The sequence below is a fragment of the Lycorma delicatula genome, chromosome 2 (genome assembly GCF_047948215.1).
Source record: "Lycorma delicatula isolate Av1 chromosome 2, ASM4794821v1, whole genome shotgun sequence".
NCBI lineage: Eukaryota > Metazoa > Arthropoda > Insecta > Hemiptera > Fulgoridae > Lycorma > Lycorma delicatula.
The window spans coordinates 172,155,335-172,176,720 of record NC_134456.1 but is presented as its reverse complement, the minus strand read 5'-3'; the positions used below and the strand labels follow the sequence as shown (position 1 = coordinate 172,176,720).

Below are 21,386 nucleotides of genomic sequence, written 5' to 3'. Positions count from 1 at the left end.
TGCCACCTAGCGGAAATCAGTAAAAGTGACCTGACGAATAACAGCCGCCAAGTTTGACAACGTAAAATCAAATATATAACAGGCAAATCAACAAACATTGATTAGAAATAGAATAAAATAAACAATGATAACATTCTATTCACATTGTTATCAGATGTGGCAGAAAATTAATAAGATAAAAAATTATTAATAGGTTTAATGTATGTACGCTTTTGTCAGCGAATTAAATAAACAATGATCCCGTTACACATTACAAATATTCGTCGCAATTATTGTCAGGCATGGCAGTTCCACACACGCTACAAATCGTTCATCTCATCCTCTGAAGCAATAACTAACGGTGGTCCCGGAGGTTAAACAAGAAAAAATTGTTATTATTATTATTATTTATTGTCTTGAGATTGATTCTTTTCTTTACCCAAGACGGAACGGAGACGGTATATGTTCAAACCAAATTACATTTAAAAAAATAAAAATTGTTACCGGGACTTTTATAAGTGGAAATGGTAAAGGGGCTTATTATAAACGTAAAAAAAAATGAATGCGTGAGCGGTGGTAGGGGAGGGGTGATTTCGGTGGTTGGAGGTTGAAAAAAAAAAACGTTCCATGCACAATTCTACAATTTTGTAGAGGTCATTTTTTAACATAACCTCAAAATTTCCGAGAAAAATACGAAGAATCTTTTTTTTTCGTTTTTTATTTTTCATTTCTGAAAAAATAATTTAATTTTGACGAAACTTGGTGAAAGTATACCTTTCTGTGTCTTAAACACAATTTTTTTTGACGTCAACTTTCGCCGGAAATCGCAATAATACCACTTTTTCACCGTTTTTCACCCCCCCCCACAAATCAACCTTCCACATCCCCGCTCACGCATTTATTTTTTCCGTTTATTATAAGCCCATTTACCATTTCCACTTATAAAAGTCCAGGTAACAACTTTTTTTCCTCTAAATGAATTATCTTGATCAGTTTAATATGCGTTTAGGGTAAGAGGTTTTGTGTGTGAGTGTGTGCGCGCGCGCTCACTCGCACAAAAGTGTGAGCCTCTTACCATTTTCCTCAAAATAATAGACCAATTTTGATGAGGTTTTTTGTATCATATCACTTCAGAGCAAGTTCTTAGACATGTTTTATGATTATAGGCCACCAGGGGGCTCTGCGTAGATGTGTTTTTCTAAAACGGTTGGGCCGATTTTGACGTGGATTTTTGGATTACATAGATATCACCTCATTGCATTATTTAGGTATCACTTCAAAGCAGGTTCTTAGATTAGTTTTACGGTTATAAGCTGCCACGGAGCGCTTTATTTAGTAGATGTGTTTCTTCAAAACGGCTTCGTCAGTTTTTACAAATTTTATCCCTTGTTATTAGTATGGTAGTAATCTTTTGTTGCAGAATAAATCAACTCTAGTTAAAAAAAATGTGATGCATTTGTTAAACATTTTGTCGGTTGTTTTCTGTTTACTGTCAGTAATCTTTCTCGTATATCAAACCCATTTGTATATTTTAATAAAATTTATTTTTCTACAATACGGTCAAGCGATACACCGTATCGTTGGTCACCGTTGGTCACCGTAATAATACTGTCATCTTATGTTGCATAAAATAAAAGAATTTTTAGATATTTCCTCTCTGTGTTCGTAATTTTTCGCTACACTCGTACATAAAAAATGATTTTGGTAACTTTCAAAATTAATTTTTAATTTAAATTTAACAAATCCTTCAAATCAACCTTATTACAAAACAACAGAGAAGTAGGATTGGAGAGAGCGGGGACAAAAATTGGATATCGTCACGTATAGCAACAAGGAAAGTTTATTTTTTTTAAATTACCTCTTTAACGTTACTGGAACTAAGAATTGGAAACTTCTTTTGTTCTCGAAAAGGTTAAATATAAAAATAAATTCATGGAACACGCGAGATTTTATAAATTTATTTGTAAATCATTAACTGAGATTAGGCTAAAATCATTAACTTAGATATAGAGCTAACAAGAAAGGTTGAAAGGATTTCAATCCATCTCAATATAATTATATAAGATCAGAGAAATCGGCTGCAGTAGACAGCATTGCCTGGAACTGGATAAAGTATTGATTTATTTGAATCTACTATAATTTAAAAAAAAAAATTATAATAAAAATGAGTTAAGTATTTGATTGTTTTTTTTTTTTTATTAATAATGATTCAGAAACCTTAAGTTTAAGAAGAAAACGTACTGGAGCAATGTCTAAACGCCTTTATGAAATTCAAATTTATTAAAAATCCTTTTGTAAAAGTTTTCAGTTATAAGAACATTAAGTGGGTATTTCTTTCTTTAAATTTTGTTTATAGGAGATATCTTAGTGATTGATTTAAGATAATATCTTTAATCTTTCTTTAGATTAATTTCACTTATCCTATGTAAGAGGCACACAATAAGAGTGAAAGGTTATTGGAATTGAAGGTTTCAGTAGATTAGAAGTAGTTTTTAAGTAAAATTTACGCTTTCTGTTGAGCTAACCTAAAACGATAACAGTTTTTGTAATTGTTAATTTTTTTACTTTTTTTTAAAAATAATCATTTTATACTGTTTCATAACTACTGTTTTTTTTTGTCGATTAATGCTTATTATTTCGTTTCTTTTTTATTTACTTTTTTCTTATGTCTGCTTTATCTCCGCTGTGTTTATTGATGAATGTTTAACGATCGAAACGGCCATCTAGGTTTAGAGTTTAAGAAAAATTTTTTCTAAATTTTTAATTATCTTGTTTTCTAATTTTTTTCAGTATCCGTTTAACATGTTTTTTTTATTTGAATTATTTTAAATTTATGTAAAAGAATTGCGAAAACAATTCTTCAGATTTATTATTATTATTTTTAATATTATTTACTTTATAACTAATTTCAAAAAAGAGCGCTTAAAGTCGTTTCAGGCATTTTATCAAATGGCCTAAATCTAAATTTTTGTAAACATTGTGTAATATGTTGACCCCTCTAGGTTCTCAATTATTTTCACACTTTGTAAATTATTTTATGAAAATAATAATTACCTAGTAAAGCACAATGTACCTCTTTATTTGTAACACAAGAGAATGCACGCAGTACCAAATTATTTTACTTTATGTGGTAAGAAGACTTTAAAAACCCAAACTTATCATTTTTCATAAACTGCTTTCACATATTTTAGATATAAATAAAAATAAAATATTTGAGAAAGAAGTTTTAATTAATTTATTAGGGGGAAGTTTTTAATATTTATTTTCCTTTTATTATAAAATGTATCGTGTACTATGTATTAATTATTATTTGTGTTTTGTATATTATAATCATTATTTTCCTTTTTATTATAAAGTGTATGATCAATGTATTATTTATTTTATACCAGTATATTAAAGTAAGTAATTTGTAATATGCAATAACAGCCTAATTTACACGTATGCATGCAATACAGATTACCTTTATTTAATCTTATTTTAATTTTTTACTGAAATTTATTTAATACTTTAATTAATTTACTTTAATTTTTATTTACTTTTGTTTTACTTTCTGACACTACGTGGATTATTTGATAAGATTTAACTATTATCTCAAGATATAGGTGTATATTTCATTGTATTTTTTGTGTTGTACTGTAAGACTAATTTATATTCAGTTTACGTTAACATGGGAACCTGCTGATAAGACTTATGTCTTAGCCGAACCCAATATTGTATGATTTATAAAAAAAAAAAAAATTATTATTATTAATGTTTTGTTTTTATCTTGGGTGTTTTGGGCATTGACTACTATAGTCTGTCCCTTTTGAAAAAAAAAAAAAAAATTAAAAAAAATTTCTTTTCCTCTCTGATAAAGACACTAGCAAATTAGTCAGAAATTAGTCTTATCAGACAGATCATCCAGAAATAGATTTGTCATAGACATTAAAGACCCTAAAAGAACACAAAATAACCAGAGTGAATAGAGCCCTTGTCACTTAAAAACACAAAATTTATTTCTAAAATGTCCAATTTATCAAAAGAGCTGCAAAGTCATACAATTAAAAAACTCATTATTTTTCAAATTAGTTAAAAGTTCATAAAACCATCTTGCATTCTTATTTTCTATACCCTAGGTTTACCCTTAGGTCATCCTATTTTCTTTTTTTCATCTTCTTGGTTGCCTACTTCGAATTCCAAGTTGTCTGAGGCCTAGTAGACGGAATTTTCTCTGCAGTAGATTACTTAAAACATTTTTCTGCCGGCATCAATGATACCGGCTCAGATTACGCGGTGGGCAATGCATACAGTCAACGCTCGATGCATTCCCCTCTACAGTATGTGGAGGGGCTGAAATGCTCGCCCTATCATTTAAGGGCTTTCTTGTTTTCGAGGGTTCCAATATTGTTTGTCCAACACTCTCTTTATTTATCTTCATTATCTCTTCCTTCTTGATTCCCTGAATGGGGATTTTCTCGATCTGTAACTTGAATTTAGATGCTTTTGGTTCTAGCTTCCTTTGGGCTTTCGTTTCATTTTCCTTTACCTTAGAACTGGTCGAAGGCTCATTCCTTGGTGGAGAAGAATACTTTGTTTTAATAACATCTTTTACCTTCTGCATCCGTTTTTGACTGATTTCTTTAATTAGTTAACTTTTCAGTTTATATTAGCTACAGCTGGTGACACTTCAGATATTAGAATTAATTAGGCCTTTTTTTTTTAAAGGAAGCTGCAGGAGCTGCAGCACCTGAGCAAAAGACGCTAACTTCGGCGATCTGCTAAGCACAATTTTCCTAGCGTCAAAATAGCTGACCTTGTGTATGGTCCTCATGAGTGGTACCCGTGATAATTGACATAGATAGGGAGGATCGGCGCGGATCATCAGGAATGCAATGATTCACAACAAAAATAAATTTGTGTTCTTGTGCAAAGAAAAAAAAAATCTGCAGAAAACAAATTTTCTACTATGTGTCCAAATTTCTGACATTCAAAACACCGCAATTGAGTCGGTATGACTAAAAGAAATTCTAATCTATGAAAGCCAGCTTTTATCTTCTCTGGAGTCTTGGGTTTGTTGAAAGTCAGAACATACAACGAGAAGCGTAGGACTACTGCGTTACATCATGTGTTTAAATGTTGGCACGCAATAAATTCTTGTTCATAAAGTTCCTCTTCTATAAAGATCAATAAGTTTCTGAATATGATTACCCCCTTTGAAGTATTTAATGTACCATCGGATGTAACTTCAATGTCCAAGATCCCGGTCTTCTTGACTTTAAGCAATCGTGACGATTGTAGGTCACTGACAACTTTAACTAACAGTCTAGTAGCAATCTTCCTCATGTCTCTTATAGGTCATCCTTCAGCTTCCGTAATGCATCGAGCTTAAATGACTAATTTTCAAGAAATCCTCTTCTTTTCTTTTTTCAGCAGGTATTCTGGAATCATCCCACTAAACATGGGTCGTAATTTAGTTCGATCCGCCTTCACTACATCGGTACAATCTTCCTTCGCTTTGTTTGCGAAGAGAAAGGCTTCCAGGCCGAGGCTTTTTATGTAGACCGTCTGTTACAGAAATTATAGAAGTTGATGTTTCCATAAAAGCGCCAGTCAATACGTCACAAGGTGCGGGCGGAGAGGCGGTTGGGCATGCTCGGTATCACTGATCCTGCCTGGATTTTCACAGTCAGCCTCCCACAGATTTAACCCGAGCCGGGGTGTCATATACTGCTGACCCAAGTTATACCGATATCCCAGGGCTCGCACATAGCAGTAAGTATAAAGTAAGGGCTTCGATACCCTCACCCATGGGACAAACCCTGCCAAGAGCCGAAGTGACTGACTCACGATGAGTGACCAAGACTTCGGCAGAGCAAGCTCACATAAGCCCATCCACAACCCGGTTCCCACCACCGGATGTAGGGATGAGCACTCCCGTTCGCATTCTGCCCAGCGTCGGCGAAAAACAGATTACGGTCCTGCCTTCTGCTTCCGCTGCAAACAACGAAACCGAGAAGCACAACTGCAACCAGCTCGGGACCGCCAATCCCTTACTCCACAGAGGAGCTCTTGATCAAAACCATTGTCCCATTGGCCGACTTAAATGAAAGTACCGAAATCAATGACTTTTCCCGCCACGGACGTGTAGGTAGAAGTAATTGCACGGACGTGGAGTTGCGTTTTGTCCGGGGCATTATTATTATTAGATCATTGTTTACTACGTAAATTTGAAGCATGTACATGGTAAAACCTTCTATTTGTAAGTAATAAAAAACCTTTCATAAGGGTTAATATTGTTCCTGAGTGATATATACAAATTTATAAAAGAAAAACACACATATTTTTAATGACTTGGTCAAAGAGTAAAAAATAAGATAACATAAATATATTATTTTTTGTTCTGGGAATGATTGTTTTAATAACTTTCTTTCCAATATTTATGTATTTTTTTGTTAATATTTTATATTGCAAGACGTTTTAACAAGTCTCAACCCTCCCCTCGAGTAGAATATACAGCCAAACTCCTACGCTTCTAAATTTTCATCTATTTTTTTTTCTTAATTGTAATTTAAAGCATTCCGAGGATAAAACGTCTCATAAATTCTATTACAAACAATTTACCTTTTTTTCATACATTATAGCAAATGTAAAGTAATAAGCTGAACTATTGTGGAAATCTGGCTACCTAAAGAATTAAAAAAAGGATCATTATAACAAAAATGAGCTTCAGATATGATCAACATTTATTGGATATTCAACCTAAGTTAGATATTTCAAAGTACTTTACTTATTGAATTTAAGTAAGCTAAAAATATTTGCGGCCTATAAAGGACAATTCTTTTTGATAGGAAAGCCAATCTAAGGTTTCATAAAATATGATCCTTTTTTTTGGTCTTTTTTTTTGTTGCTGTGGTTATGTCTGATCCTGACCGCTGGAGAAGCTTGTCGCCGCCTCAGAGGGAGACAAGCTTCTCTTTTACGTCAGTGGTGGGGCGTTGATCCTCTGGGGCGGGCGGCTGCCGTGGGTCAGCCTACTGCTGGATGGTCGGGTGGAGGAGCCATCGGCGCTGTTCGGCCGGAGGAGGCCAGTGGGACATCCTCCGTTACAAGCGAGAGTGCGCTAGAGGGTTAGAATAGGAGGATGCATTGTCTCTTTTTTAATTTAGACCTTCTTCTGCAGTATGTACAGACCATGGGCAACTTGATTCGTGTGAATGTGACTGCCAAAACGGAAATTAAGAATTTGGCCAAGGATATGAACCAGGTGGCGGTCATGGTGAAGATATTTGCTTCCGCGCTTGTGGACCTTCCTGCTGTGACCTTGAGGTCGGGCAAAAAAAAAAATATGATCATAAAACTGAAGTATTCGAATTTTCGAAATGCTGAATTCTTCTATTGAAATACTTCCAATTTTTAAAAATTCTTTTCGTTCTTTTATGAAACATCCAACAAAAACAATCAAAATTATTTTGTATTAGGACTAAATGCCCCTGAATAAACAAAAATAGTGCAAAATAGCGTGTTTTATAGATCATTTTAATATTACAAATTGACCCTGACTCTCTAATTTCAGAGAAAATTTCTTAAAGGCTGGTTGAAAAAATTATTTCTAAAATCTGAAAAAAAAAGTTAAACTTTATTTTAATTAGTAGAAATAAAATTTATAATAACATTGTTCAAAGTTTTCGATATTTGCAAAATATTTAAAATTTAATATCGCTTCCAGTGATGAATTTGAAAAAATACAATATTTTATATATATATTGGCGGGTTTCAAAAATTGCAAAAAAACTTCATTTTTAATGACAAAAAAAGCAACATTCGCTTTTATCTAACATTTAAGTAATCGTACCATTGAAGAAGGCAGTAAGAATGACTAACTAAAGCGAGTGAAATTACTGTGCATTTTCATTAAAAATTGATCGTCTAGAATTACTCGAATTGTTTTTTGGCATTGCATCCTTATTGGTTTTATTTTTTTATTTTTTAGGCCTACATATGAATATGTTTCTTACTTCCTTGTACGAAGTATGCAAAAAAGTAAGTTTCTTACTTCCTTGTACGAAGGAAATATTGTGATCGCGAAATATTTTGGTTTTCAGATTTCACCGGAAATATCCGTTTTGACCATCCCTGAATCCTTGTTGACTAGTTTCGGCGTGACGTCTGTACGTACGTATGTTTGTACGTAACTAATACATACATACATACATACATATGAATGTATCTCGCATAACTCAAAAACGATTAGTCGTAGGATATTGAAAATTGGATTTAGAACTGTTGTAAAATCTAGTTATGTACATACTCTTTTGATTGCAATCGACTGAACCAAAATTGAGAACTTTTCAACGATATATCATAAGTGCTACTTATTTTCATTGGTTCCAGAATTATAGCCAAATGAAAGTATAATTAATGAAATGTTTGGAACTTGCTAGAGGAAGGCACATCGGTTCGAGTCTGATTTCATCTCCTTTTTTTTAACTTTTTTTAAATTTAAATATATTGATTTATTAATAATTATTAACCTCTGAATGTATAAAAAATTACGATAAATAATAATTCAATAATGACAATAAAAAAAATATAAATGAAAAAATATCAGAAGTTATTAATGAAATAAAATTTTATGTTCTTTTCATTTAAAAACATGTGTATATGTAATTAATAGGCGTTCAAGGAAGTCATGGGATGTCCACATCAGATTCTTTTAAGTAAGATAAAAAAACACGAAGGAATAAATTTGTTCAATTCGTTTGGATTATATAGTACCTCTTTAATGTCTTCACAATCCTTCACCGATTTTATTTTCTTTTTAATATTACATACACGTAGCTCGTTACGAGTAACATACTATATTTCATGATTATAATGGATGAATTGCCTAAGATAATAAGAAAAATAGGTTCTAACGCCCACACATTAATTCACAAATACCTCTAAATGTATAGAATTTGTAACATTGTGTTTAATATTTCTGGATTTTTTAGGGAACACTAAAATCGGTGGAACTTATTTTTTGCTGGGGTGTAAAACTTCTCTTCTATTTTATACATATATATTCTTATCGACGATCAAATAACTATTTACGACTATTAAGTCAAACGTAAACTATCTGTCTTAGTGAAAAAACAACTAAATCTATCAGTTAATTTTATTATAATATTTGCAAAATAATGTATAAAAAAATTTTAGCATAAATAATTTAAAAAAAAAAAAAAATAATGTTTCAATAAAAACTGGAGAAAATAAAGGATGTTTACATGAAAGAATCATTGAAAGATGAGCAATTACACCAAATCCTCTATTTGTAAGTTACTGTTTGAAGGTGATGTCATAACAATAACACCGAAAATTAATGTTAAATATGGTAGCAATACTCTTACTTAATGTTACCATACTTGAGATCATACATCTATTTTGAATGTTAATTCATTTATTACGTATTATCATTTTAACTACTTCATTTTTTTTTTTTTAAATGATGGATGTTTTATTATATTTTTATTTAAATAAAAATTATTTACTTAAATTTTTATTTTATTAGATTTATTTAAATTTTTTGAATTAAATGTATTGAGAAGTTAATGAAACATCTCAAATTAGTAGTATTTTGAGATAAGCGAGAGTGTTCTGACAAATTCAAGCTTAGAGGTTGATGTATACTATCATATACTATCAGGTTGTTTTAAATTTTAAAACAACCTCTAACAACTTGTTATTTTTTAATTAATACGACTAATGGTTATTTTATTATTGTTGTTACTGAAAAACTGAACTCTTAATGAAAATATGTCATATTTTCTAACAATATTTACATCTAGAATTTTAGGAATCTAGAAGTTAAAAAAAAAAACTAAGTAGGTAGTGGATCTACGTTATAGGGTCAGGTTAGACTTAATAATTTAGTTTTTCTTTATATATTCAAACGGTTGCACAGGTGAATTATTTTTCTTGTTTTAATTAAACGCTGAGTAAATCAATAAATTTGTTTTACGACTTGTAATATTGTAAAGGCTTAATGAAAGTATCTAATAAAATCAATATTAACTGTCGATTTAGGTTATTGAACTGTGTCTCAAAAGCTTTTTTCAGTTTTCATTACTTTTTTCTGATATCAGTAATCGTTTATTTATTTTTGTAATCAAATATAATTATAATGAAAATTGATGGAATCATTCTACTCTTAACTGTTTATTTGGAATTTTACAAGGTTATATCTGATACTCGCAGGGCCGGATTTATCACAAGTGCCGCCCCTGGGTAATAGCAAAAATGCCGCCCTTTTCCAAATTTTGTTTAAAACCATGTGCATTTTTGATAATTGGTATAAATGGAATATAAGCATTTACACCTTTATTGAAATGTTTTATTTAATATATAATAATATATTTACAAATTGAATCTGAAATATAATCATTTTCCATTTGCTTAGAAACACTTTCGTCTTACTTTTTTTTGTAGCAAAATCTGTTACAATCTGTTAATCTGCTCACAGTCTAGTTACAGAAGAATATCAGCTTCGATTTCCATTATAGCTAAGCTATTTAAGCGCTCTTCAGTCATTGTGGAGCGGATGTCTTAATTCTTTTTAAGCAAGAAAAAGACCTTTCAGCATTGCAGTTTGTATCACTGGCAGGTGATGGGTTAAAAAGTATTATATCAAACATTTACCAGTTTGATGGTCGGAAATCTATGCTGGAAACTCATCACTTTGTTCGTTTGAAGTACTTGATGGTCCGGCTGATACTGGTGGGTGTTGATCATCCGTTCCTAGAAAATTAAGAAATTTTAAAAGTTATACGGACAAATAATACAAAGACAAAATAATACTCGGTCAAAATAACCCTAGATAAAATAACACTTTTAATGGTCTTCTTCTTCATTTTAGCGTACTTTTCATAATTTATTTATTTTTTTAAATTAACAAATTTCAAACACTAAAAACATTTAACGCAAATCTACTACTGTTTTTATTATTAAAAAAAAATTGATAAATTTTAACTACAAACAAATTTAACTCGAATTACTATGTTTTTATTTTATTAATAGCGTCAAAACCACACTACGCGCTCGGTGCGTCTGTTTTTTGCACTCAAAAATAAAATTCATTACTAAATTTAAGAAATTAGAAAAATTACAAAATATATTTTGTAATTTTAAAACCGAACAGTCGGTTTTCTTGCGCATAACTGTGCAACGCAAAACTGTTTATGGATTTATTTTGTACGACTGTATTATATTATATAATATTATACATTGCATTGAATGAGTACAAAGGGATTAAGTAATTAGGAGGCTTTTTTCTAATAAGATCTAAATTTCAACTTAGGCTTTTTGTTTAGCACCGTAAAAATTAAAGATGCAGAAACTCTATTAGTCCTACATTCCAGTAAATTATTTTCAGTACGTTAGTTTTTCATCTCAAGGTGAAAGGACTAAGGAAAAATGAAAAGTAAGAACAAAAGTACGAAAAGGAAAAAAGTAAGAAGGAGATGATATAATCATATAGGGATCACGAAAGAAAACAAAAAACATCACTTAAAAATGTTTCAGGCTCTTCTTTCATTCAGTCGGTATCCATCTCTTATACAATCCCTTGTAAGATACGAATATCTTTATTTGAATTAAAGCATACGAATCAATGATTTTATATCGACAAACTGAAATATATTCTGAAAAAAAAATATTCCTTTAGGTGCTAAAAAATCACCAAAAAACAGGCCACATATTTTTAACGAAAACGTTCACTGATCCACACAATTATGAGGAAAATATCAGATAATTTTTTTTTTTATGTTAAAGAGGAGGAAGGTGACAATTTACGAGTGCTAACGTAGTGTCGGGCTCGCTAACAGGTTCTGCAAGATGCTATTAATTACGTATGTGTTTCTGCGCCCTACCGACTAAACCTTCACCCCTGGCTAACCACCCTTCCTGGAAACCGCTTATGTCAAATTACTTCAGAAAGGGGTAAACGCCCACACACAAAATCGGTCACCGCAAGCATCACAGGGAACACCCAAACAAACATGCACTCATCACAAAACGAAACTCAAAAGTTACACACAGACAACAAATTAAGCCGTAAAGATCAGCAACCCACCAGAAGGTTATTTAAAAATGAGGTAATATTTACTCTTGATTATGTAAAATTTAAACAAAATATTTGTACATTAAGAATTAGATATATAATTATTTAATATAAAATTTTTCAAGTGTACTTTTAAGAAACTGCTATTCAATATTGACTTATACTACTAGCATGCCCTTTGAAATGTTTTAAACTTTCTTTTAAAACAGACATTAAGAATATCGGTTTAAAAGATATTTTAATATAGATATAGTAAAAATATCGTAAGTATTTCTATGATTGGAGGTGTTGGTAACTTTTCAAAATTTCATTAAAGTTAGGAACAATTTATTAATTTCATGTAATAAGAAATTGATTATACGAAACATTAAAAAGATCCATTATGTAGAGAATAAAAACTGGGTTATTGCATAAATATTGGAATCTAAAAATTTACCTACAACTGAAATTTTTAAAGTAATCAAAGGTTTTACATCATGCATTTTTATATCATTTTTTTAAACATTGTGTTGTCCTAAATCTCTCTTATTCAAATTACATTCTTTAGTATTTTAATATTGCTTTATTTATGTGTACAAATAAAAATATACTCGTTTATTATGCTGAATGTTTTACGTAGGTAAAGAGAAAATTTAATGGAATAATTACGTATTTGCAAGTAATTTATCTAATATTAATACATTATATTTGTAAAAATAGTCCATTAAAAATATTAAGCAAGTGAGCTCAAGATTTAGGACATGAAATTTATCTTTATTCGTTAAAATTTTAACTTAATTTCCGAATAGAGATTGTATAAAGCGTAATATTATCCATTATATTTCTTTTTCTTCGAAACACTGTAATGGAATTTTGTCAAAATTTTGCTTTATTGAGCTGCGTCACAGTTGACAGAGTTTTATTTCTAAGTTATTTTCTCCTCTGGAATGTACATCAAAGTAAATGCTTTATGAAAGTAACGGTCATAATTGACATAACATGTTTTGGTAAAAAAAAGAGAAAATATTTCTTATTTTAAGCTATAATGGTTTTCAGAGCAATTATATTGTAATATGTTAATTTTCTAAACTAAAAGATGATTTATTTTTTAATGACAAGACTACAAATTAACAAAAACAAAAAAAAAAGTTTTTTTCCTTTTACTTACTATCATACGTATTTAACAATAAAAGAAATCATCAATCTTATAATGTAAATGAATATTATCATTAAAATTGGTTTATTTACATACGTGTTGTTTAATACTTGTATATATTTAAAAAAATATATATACATATACAATTATCATCGCCTTAGATTTCTGTTGTATTATTAATTTAATCAGCGTCATATTTCGTTATTTGTTTTTGACAACTTGTATCACCACCGTATTGGATCTAATGTAGTGCAATCATGTTATATTACTACCACTTGTAGAATCTATACTCTGTTAAATATCACTTGGATCTGCGCAAAAAATCTCATTAGGCTGTTTTTATCTGGGTAGTTCGATATAATTTTTCAATATTTTATTACGACAGGCATTAAAAATACCAATCTTACAGATTCGAATTAAACTATTCACTTCGAATCTACAAGCAGCACTCTAAAGCGTTCTGACTGCAGAATTTGACCTTCGAATTCAACAATTAGCTTTTTTCCTAAAGATAACGATGGTTATAATTAGAGTGCTACAAACAAAATGATCTCAAAAGAAATAACGCCAGTTATTGCTACTACAAGTAATCAACCCAGAGCAGTTACTATAAATCTTAGGAAGTATGATGAAAGTTATACGACATCAGGATTTATAAATAATAATGGTAATCCTTTGTGTGTTATATGCAGCAAATTTCTCCCAAGTAGCTCTATGGCTCCAGCTAAAATGGGTCGGCATTTGGAATCTGTTCGTAGCGAGTTTAGAGAAAAAGATGTTGAATTCTTCATTCGAAAACGTGAAGAACTATTAAAAATAAAAACTTTTATGGCTCAAATCACAAAAACGGTAAACGAAAAAGCAACTGAGGTTTCTTACTTAGTCAGCTATCAGATAGCTCAACGCGGTGAAGCTTACTCAATTGCGGAAAATCTTACTAAACCTTCCGCTATGGAGATTGTAAAATGTATGTTAGATGTCAAATCGTCAAAAGAAATTGTTAAGATCCCACTTTCGAATGACACGGTAGCTCAACGCATCAGAGATTTAGCAGCCATTATAAAGAATGAACTTACTTTTCGTCTGAAATCATGCAGATTTTCATTACAAATGGATGAATCTATCGATTTAGCTGGATTCGTAATATTAATTGTCATCGTTAGATACGAGCACGAAAACGCATTATTGGAGGATCTTCTATTCTGTAAATTTCTATCAACACGTACTACTGGAGTGGAAATATTTGATCTCCTCAATTCTCTTTTTGAAGAGAATCAAATACCATGGGATGATATAGGTATTGATATCTGTACCGTATCTTGTGCATATCCTAATCTTCCTTTAGCCAATACATCTCCTTGGAAGGCATACAATTGTAGGGTGGAGATTGTGTCCGTTAATCTCTATATTATATATGTGTGTGTGTGTGTGTGTGTGTGTGTGTGTGTGTGTGTGTGTGTGTGTGTGTGTGTGTGTGTGTGACTGAGTGTGTGCTGGTTATTCTGTTTTTAATTTATTCACCAAAGTTTATTTACATTAAAAATAATGGTGAGAGTTATGTTATTTATTGAGATTTATAGAAAAATAATTTATTAAGTATTTACTGTGAAAAAAACCATGTTACTACTTTTAACTGAATTCAATAAAGAAGATGGTTTACAATACGACCCGCATATTTTTTTCAGTATTTGTTTAAGCCTTACCCTCGACCAATTGAAACAATTTTGACAAATCTTTTTTTACAATGGAAGCTATATGATGATCTTTTAAGTTTGTATCAGATCAAAAGAGTATTTTAAATAAAAAATATTATTAGGTTTTTTTTTAGACAATTTGGATTGTAAACAGTTACTTATGGTTATAATTATTGGTATTGGATTGTACAGTCTAATTTAGAATTTGATTATATAGCCTGATATTTTTCTGATATTACTTATTTTACAGTGAAATTTCAAGAAAATTCAAAATCTTGAGGTAAAACAAAAACACATATTCCCGCAATTCAGACAGCGTTACTTCACTCAGAACGATAGTTGTAGTTACAAATTATCGTAAATTATCGTATTATCGTATGTTTTTTTCTTTTTTTAATCAAACAATTTACGCTTTCAAAAATACAAAATTTTTAAACTGTAGATTTTTCAAAATAATTTTGTGAGATTTTTCTCTTAATCTATTAGTATATTATTAAAAAACAAAACAAAAAAAAAAATTGACTTTAATGTAATAGAATGATTGTACCGGGAGAGAAATTTTCATTATTCAGCTACATCAATCGAATTTTTATTTTTAGTTGCAGATCAATGTTGATAATATCTGAAGAACTGGAAACAGGTGTAAAGTAGTTGAAAATTATTTATAATATTAAATAGCTAAAGAAATAGTGGATTACTTCTGATTGTATCACTTTGCTTCAGCCGTTCCTATAATCGTTAACTATTCTTTTAACTTTTTTCTGAAAACGTTGATGAGTATTAATAAACGAATGTTTAAGTATAAAATAAATTGAAGCACATACAGTAATAACGTGAAATTGCAATCTATTTATTTAATAATGTGAACAAATTCAATGAAATGAACTTTAATTTTGAACATTTGAAATATAATAAATTTATAATAAGTTTTCAAAAAAAAAAAGTTATGAGAGATCAAGAGCTATTAAACTAATATATCATATAAGTATTCTTTTTTATAGTAAAACGATTGAATGCGTATAGGTGAAAGAAGTGAAAAAAGAATAAAGGTAAGCTAGATACCTAGGGGAATGAAGTTGCAAATAAAAATGTAAATGAACTATATATGGTAAATAAAAATTGACTTTGAATTGATCAAACATGTGGAGTGATGAAAAATACTCGTATATTTATTCTGAGAAAAAACATGTTATTAAAATTACAGTAGAAAAATTTAATTCTTAAAATGCGTACTTTTTTTTAATTTACTTATTACATTAATATGTATGTATACATACATTAATACATACATTACATTACATTAATATGTATGTATGTATGTATGTATGTATGTATACATTAATATATATTGTTGATTGTCAACTAAAAAGTATTAGTAAGTGATTAAATTACAATATATTATATAAAAAATAAAAGTTTTTATTATAGAAATTACAATAAATTTGATGTATTTGCAAGGGGTAGTTATAACTTTTAGCCGTCATTTTGATGTTAATATAATTTTTATTAAATATTTCTGTTCATAGTTGTTAGGCAAACTTAAGAAATTTATTGAAAATAGTGTGAATACTAATTTTGTGTATGCTATTTTTAAGATAAAAGGGGGATTTCAATTCTTTTAATTACGTAATTTAGTGTTCTGGAATTTATTTCTGATTTTGAATAATAATTCTGAGATATTTAAATTAATAAAGTTAGTCTTTATAGAAAATTACAGAAGAACGCTACCAACGTCTGACGAAGAATAGACATGACTTGAAATAGTGATGTGTAAAATATAATTTTAAAAAGCACTTGATAATGTAACAGAAAGTTTAATTTTATTATTGAATAGAATATTTAAGATTAAAAATAAGAATAAAAATAATTTGTTTACATCAAAAATTAATTTAAATGTCAGGAAAAGATTTTTGAAAGTGTATGTTTGGAGTGTCGCTTTATATGGAAGTGAAACTTGGACGATCGGAGTATCTGAGAAGAAAAGATTAGAAGCTTTTGAAATGTGGTGCTATAATCAGATGGGTAGATAAAGTGACAAATGAAGAGGTATTGCGGCAAATAGATGAAGTAAGAAGTATTTGGAAATATATAGTTAAAAGAAGAGACAGACTTATAGGCCACATACTAAGGCATCATGGAATAGTCGCTTTAACATTGGAGGAACAGGTAGAAGGAAAAAATTGTGTAGGTAGGCCACGTTTGGAATATGTCAAACAAATTGTTAGGAATGTAGGATGTAGAGGGCATACCGAAATGAAACGACTAACACTGGATAGGGAAACTTGGAGAGCTACATCAAACCAGTTAAATGACTGAAGACAAAAAAAATTTCTTTATGCGTTTCACATGGGTCAGGTCTTGCATAGTTTTTCTGACAATATTTTGACTTATAATTACTTATTTATAAATAATATATTACTTTGACAAAACCAAAAATAAGTTAAAAAGAGTAAAATAATAGTTTTTAAGTAGAGTATGAACTCTATTTAAAAAACAAATTTAAAAATAAAAGTAAGGAAATACTATAGGAAGGACAATAATGAATTGGAGAAATTCAACTTCTGGGATGTTAAAATTTTAAAGGAAATTTGAAGTAAAAATGGTGTAGAAAACAAACTCACAACATTGAAAAGCTGTTACATGAAAAACAGATCTGCTTGTTTGAAATATAAATTATGCTTAAGGCTTGAAAGGAACTTTTAAATATGATTTTCACGTGTACACTTTATGTCAACGAAATATGAGTAATTGAAAAGTCAGAAAAAATAAAAGATTTTGAGTCTGGTGTTGCAGGAGGAACTGTATGCCGTTGCTAGATATTAAACGTAATATTTTATCTGAACTGGAGAAGAAACAAGTCTGCGGTAAAGACTAGCGAAATGAACAGTTTTCATAGAGCGCATATTAACGGACAATGTATCAGCATGCATATGCGGTTGTACAAGTCATACAAAAGGATGCAATCCGAATTTTTGTACGTATTTGAATTATTTTTTCATAACTCAAGGCATCCGTTAACAAAAGTATCCAGATCACAAATTCCTATAATTTCACAAAAGATGAAGTAAGTGATTCCTACTAATCTGGATGCTGGTTCTAACACGTTTAATATCTATAGTCATATTTTATATATTCAAAGGAAAACATCTGGTATTGTAAAATTTGGAAATCAATGCAGCCAAAAGCCTTTTGAGATGAAGTGAGGGCCAAAAATTCTTGGGACGTGACATTTAATTAGAAATGTGATAATAGGCTCGTTATGCTGAAACCATTGTTATTGTTCGTCTTCCTTTAAAAGTGGAATAAAATGTTTAATGAAGTAACGATAAATTTCATCATTTACAATTTTATTAATAGCAGTAATCTACTGTGCAAGTAGTTCTATTGCATGACGATGAGAAATTGATATCCATACATTAATTTTATTTGTATTCATGAACTCTGTGAGGAATTTTAACTGTTCAAATAGACATCCAGCTGAAACTGACCTTTATTATCATTTACATCATTGATGTTAAAAGTTTAATTATTGAATAATTTAATAACATATTTTCTGTTAGTAAATATCATCATTTTATGAAAATTTTGAAGAAAATTTTTTACATCTTACTAATTAGTCTATATAGTGTTTACATAATAATTACCAGTTTTCAGGTATCTGTAGAGGTATATAAAAGTAGATGAATGCAATATACTAACCACTACACCATTCGGGTGGCAATTGCTAATTAAATTTCTTATCATATTCATAATAAAAGTTTTTTATTGATTGGTGTATTGATATGATTAGGAAATTTCTTATATTAGAGAAGTTAAACGATTATAATCGATAGGAACGATTTAAAAATATTTTTCCGGGTTTCCAATCGGTCTACAACCAATCGAAATGAGCTTAATCGAAAGGAATGAGATAAGCCAAACGCTTGTGTCAAATTATTTTTTAATAAATAACTTGTTAAATTATCTCACACCATTTAAAATAGATAACATGCAACAAATTTATAATAGTATGAAATAGGCAACTGAATAGTTAAAAAAGTTGCACACTGAATCTTCGTTTATAAATTGTTAGTTTATAAATTACGATTATAATTCTCTAATTATTTGCTATAATAAAAGAGGTAAAACCTCTTTGTCTAATGTTTTTTCATTAAATTTATTCATATAAGTAAAGTTTGATTGTAAAAAAATTGAGTTCATCAAAATAAATTGATCATAATAAATCTGCCCTGGATATTATTTCTACCCTTCACACGTGTTGCGTTGTAGCACTTCCTTAAATAATTTTCTAGAACTTCTAAAAAGAAAATTTCCATTTCTGTAATGAAAATTGACGTATTGAATCAATACTACTATGTACTTAGATTTTAAATTGATTTACATTAATATTATTACAATAATAAATAAATATATTTTAAAATTTATAAATATTGTTGTAAATGTCAAATAAAAAAAAAAATTATTTTTAACAGAATTGTACTGTCAGATGTTCAATTTACTATTACTTTATAACAAATAATTACTAATGTAAAATGAATAAAGTTATGAAAAAAAAGAAAATAAAAATTATATAACTGAAAATAAGAATTAAATATATCATATATTCATATATTATATATAAAAATTAGCATAACCGAATCAATTGACGAATGAATAACCGAATTAATTGACAGAGGATGGCCGTATATGGAAGAAATATTAAACAAAAGTTTGTATTTCCTAATTATAAGTCCATATTTATAAATTTGATAATATAATAATTTAATGTTGTAGAAATATTAATGTATATCAATTTGCATTGTACTAAAACATAGTAAAAAAATGTATTTCCATTGGCCGATGGTTAAATATCTTTTTTTCAGATTCTTTATCTGCTTTAAATTTTTTGGTATTGATCCAATAGTCAATTTTAAATTAGAAAATTAAGTTTTTTTTGAGAAGCTCTAGAACTTTATTTTAGGAAATGCTTCAACGAAACAACCGTGTTTAAGAAAAAACAATACCATTCATTTTAAATTTAATAGGAATTTAAATAATAATCCTATCAAATATAAACTAATAAACTAGCAAAATAGTTACAAAGAGCATTTAATTTAAAGAAAACTATTAACCTTCACAGTTAACTTCGGTTCTATGAGATTAATTTTTTTTTGATTAGGTTTCTTGTTTTTAATGCCTTCCTTTTTTAATTAGAGGTTGTTTTATTATACAGATCAGGTTATACCGTATTGGTTATAATATGTACTTAAATTTAGTTAACTTTTTTTTTTCTTTACTTGTCATTTCTGGTGTTATGATTATATTTTAGAAAGATTGACTTACTTTTTCTAATAATTAATTCTTTATGTTTAATTTAATTAACTACTTTATTTACTAATATTTGTTTTCTCTTGTGTTTTAGGTATGACTTAAATATTCCCATTTCAGTAGCTAATTGAAAAAGTATTTACTCAGAGAAAACGTGTCAAATTTTGTTCATTTCTATGATTCAACATAATTCTTAAATAAAATGAAAATAATATTATAAATAATGTAAGTATATAAGTTAGAAACAATATGAATCTATAAAAAAAATTTCATTAACGATTTTATATATACATATATACTTATTTAAAAAAAAAAAAAATTGATCGCACAGTTCAATAAAATGTCTTTTTGTTAGTGATTGTTTCTCGCATAAATTGCTTGTCACGTAAATTGTATTGAGTGTAGCGAAAAAATTGACTTTTCTCAGTAATCTCGAAAATATTAATTAAGGTATTTCATTTTCCTACCATCTATTGAATTTGGAGTTTATTTATGTTCTCCAAACGTTTACTGGTGGTGCTTCAAAAATTAAAAGCAGTTTACATCTGCTGTAAACAAACCTACAATTTACTTATATAACGTGAAAGAAATCGTCACGTATTACATAGAATGATTTTAATGAATTTTAAAAAACTTTAATTAAAAGGTGAAACGACATCACTAGAGGCGTCAAAAGAGGGTAAGAAGAATCAAAAATAGCTAATGCTAATGTACAATCATTCAAATATCAAATTACCTTATTATCAAATATAATAATACACAAAAATAATGTTAACGTTTCCCTCATGAGAGAAAGGATTCATCCGGTAAATGCATTTTCAGTCAAAAATTTCTCTGGCAAACTTTTAAATACATTTTTATTTTTACAGAAATTTATATTAATAAAAATAATTAAAAATATTATTACTCTTTCTAGAGCTTCCAATCTTATTTTATTTGCTACTCTACTCTCTTTCCTATCTTCTTGTTCATTACGAAACCTACTCCTGCCTGCCCATTATTTGAAGCTGAGGTAATTATTCTAAAATTACCTGAGCAAAAATCGTTCTCCTCTTCCCACCGAACCTTGCTAATTCCTACTACATCTACATTTATCCTATCCCTCTTTAAATTTTCTAACCTACCAACTTTTTTAGACTTCTAATTTTCCACGCTCCGACTCGTAGTATGTTATTTTTTAATTTTCTGGTGACCC

General features: G+C 29.2%; 1 protein-coding gene across 1 annotated transcript; it reads left to right on the top strand.

Annotated features, from left to right (window-relative positions):
* Positions 1–13,736: 13,736 nt before the first annotated feature.
* LOC142320001 (zinc finger BED domain-containing protein 5-like) lies at positions 13,737–20,296 on the top strand. The gene is made up of 2 exons (XM_075357681.1): positions 13,737–14,487; positions 20,286–20,296. Exons 1-2 carry the CDS (start codon positions 13,737–13,739, stop codon positions 20,294–20,296), a joined length of 762 nt encoding a protein of 253 aa, XP_075213796.1.
* Positions 20,297–21,386: the final 1,090 nt, after the last annotated feature.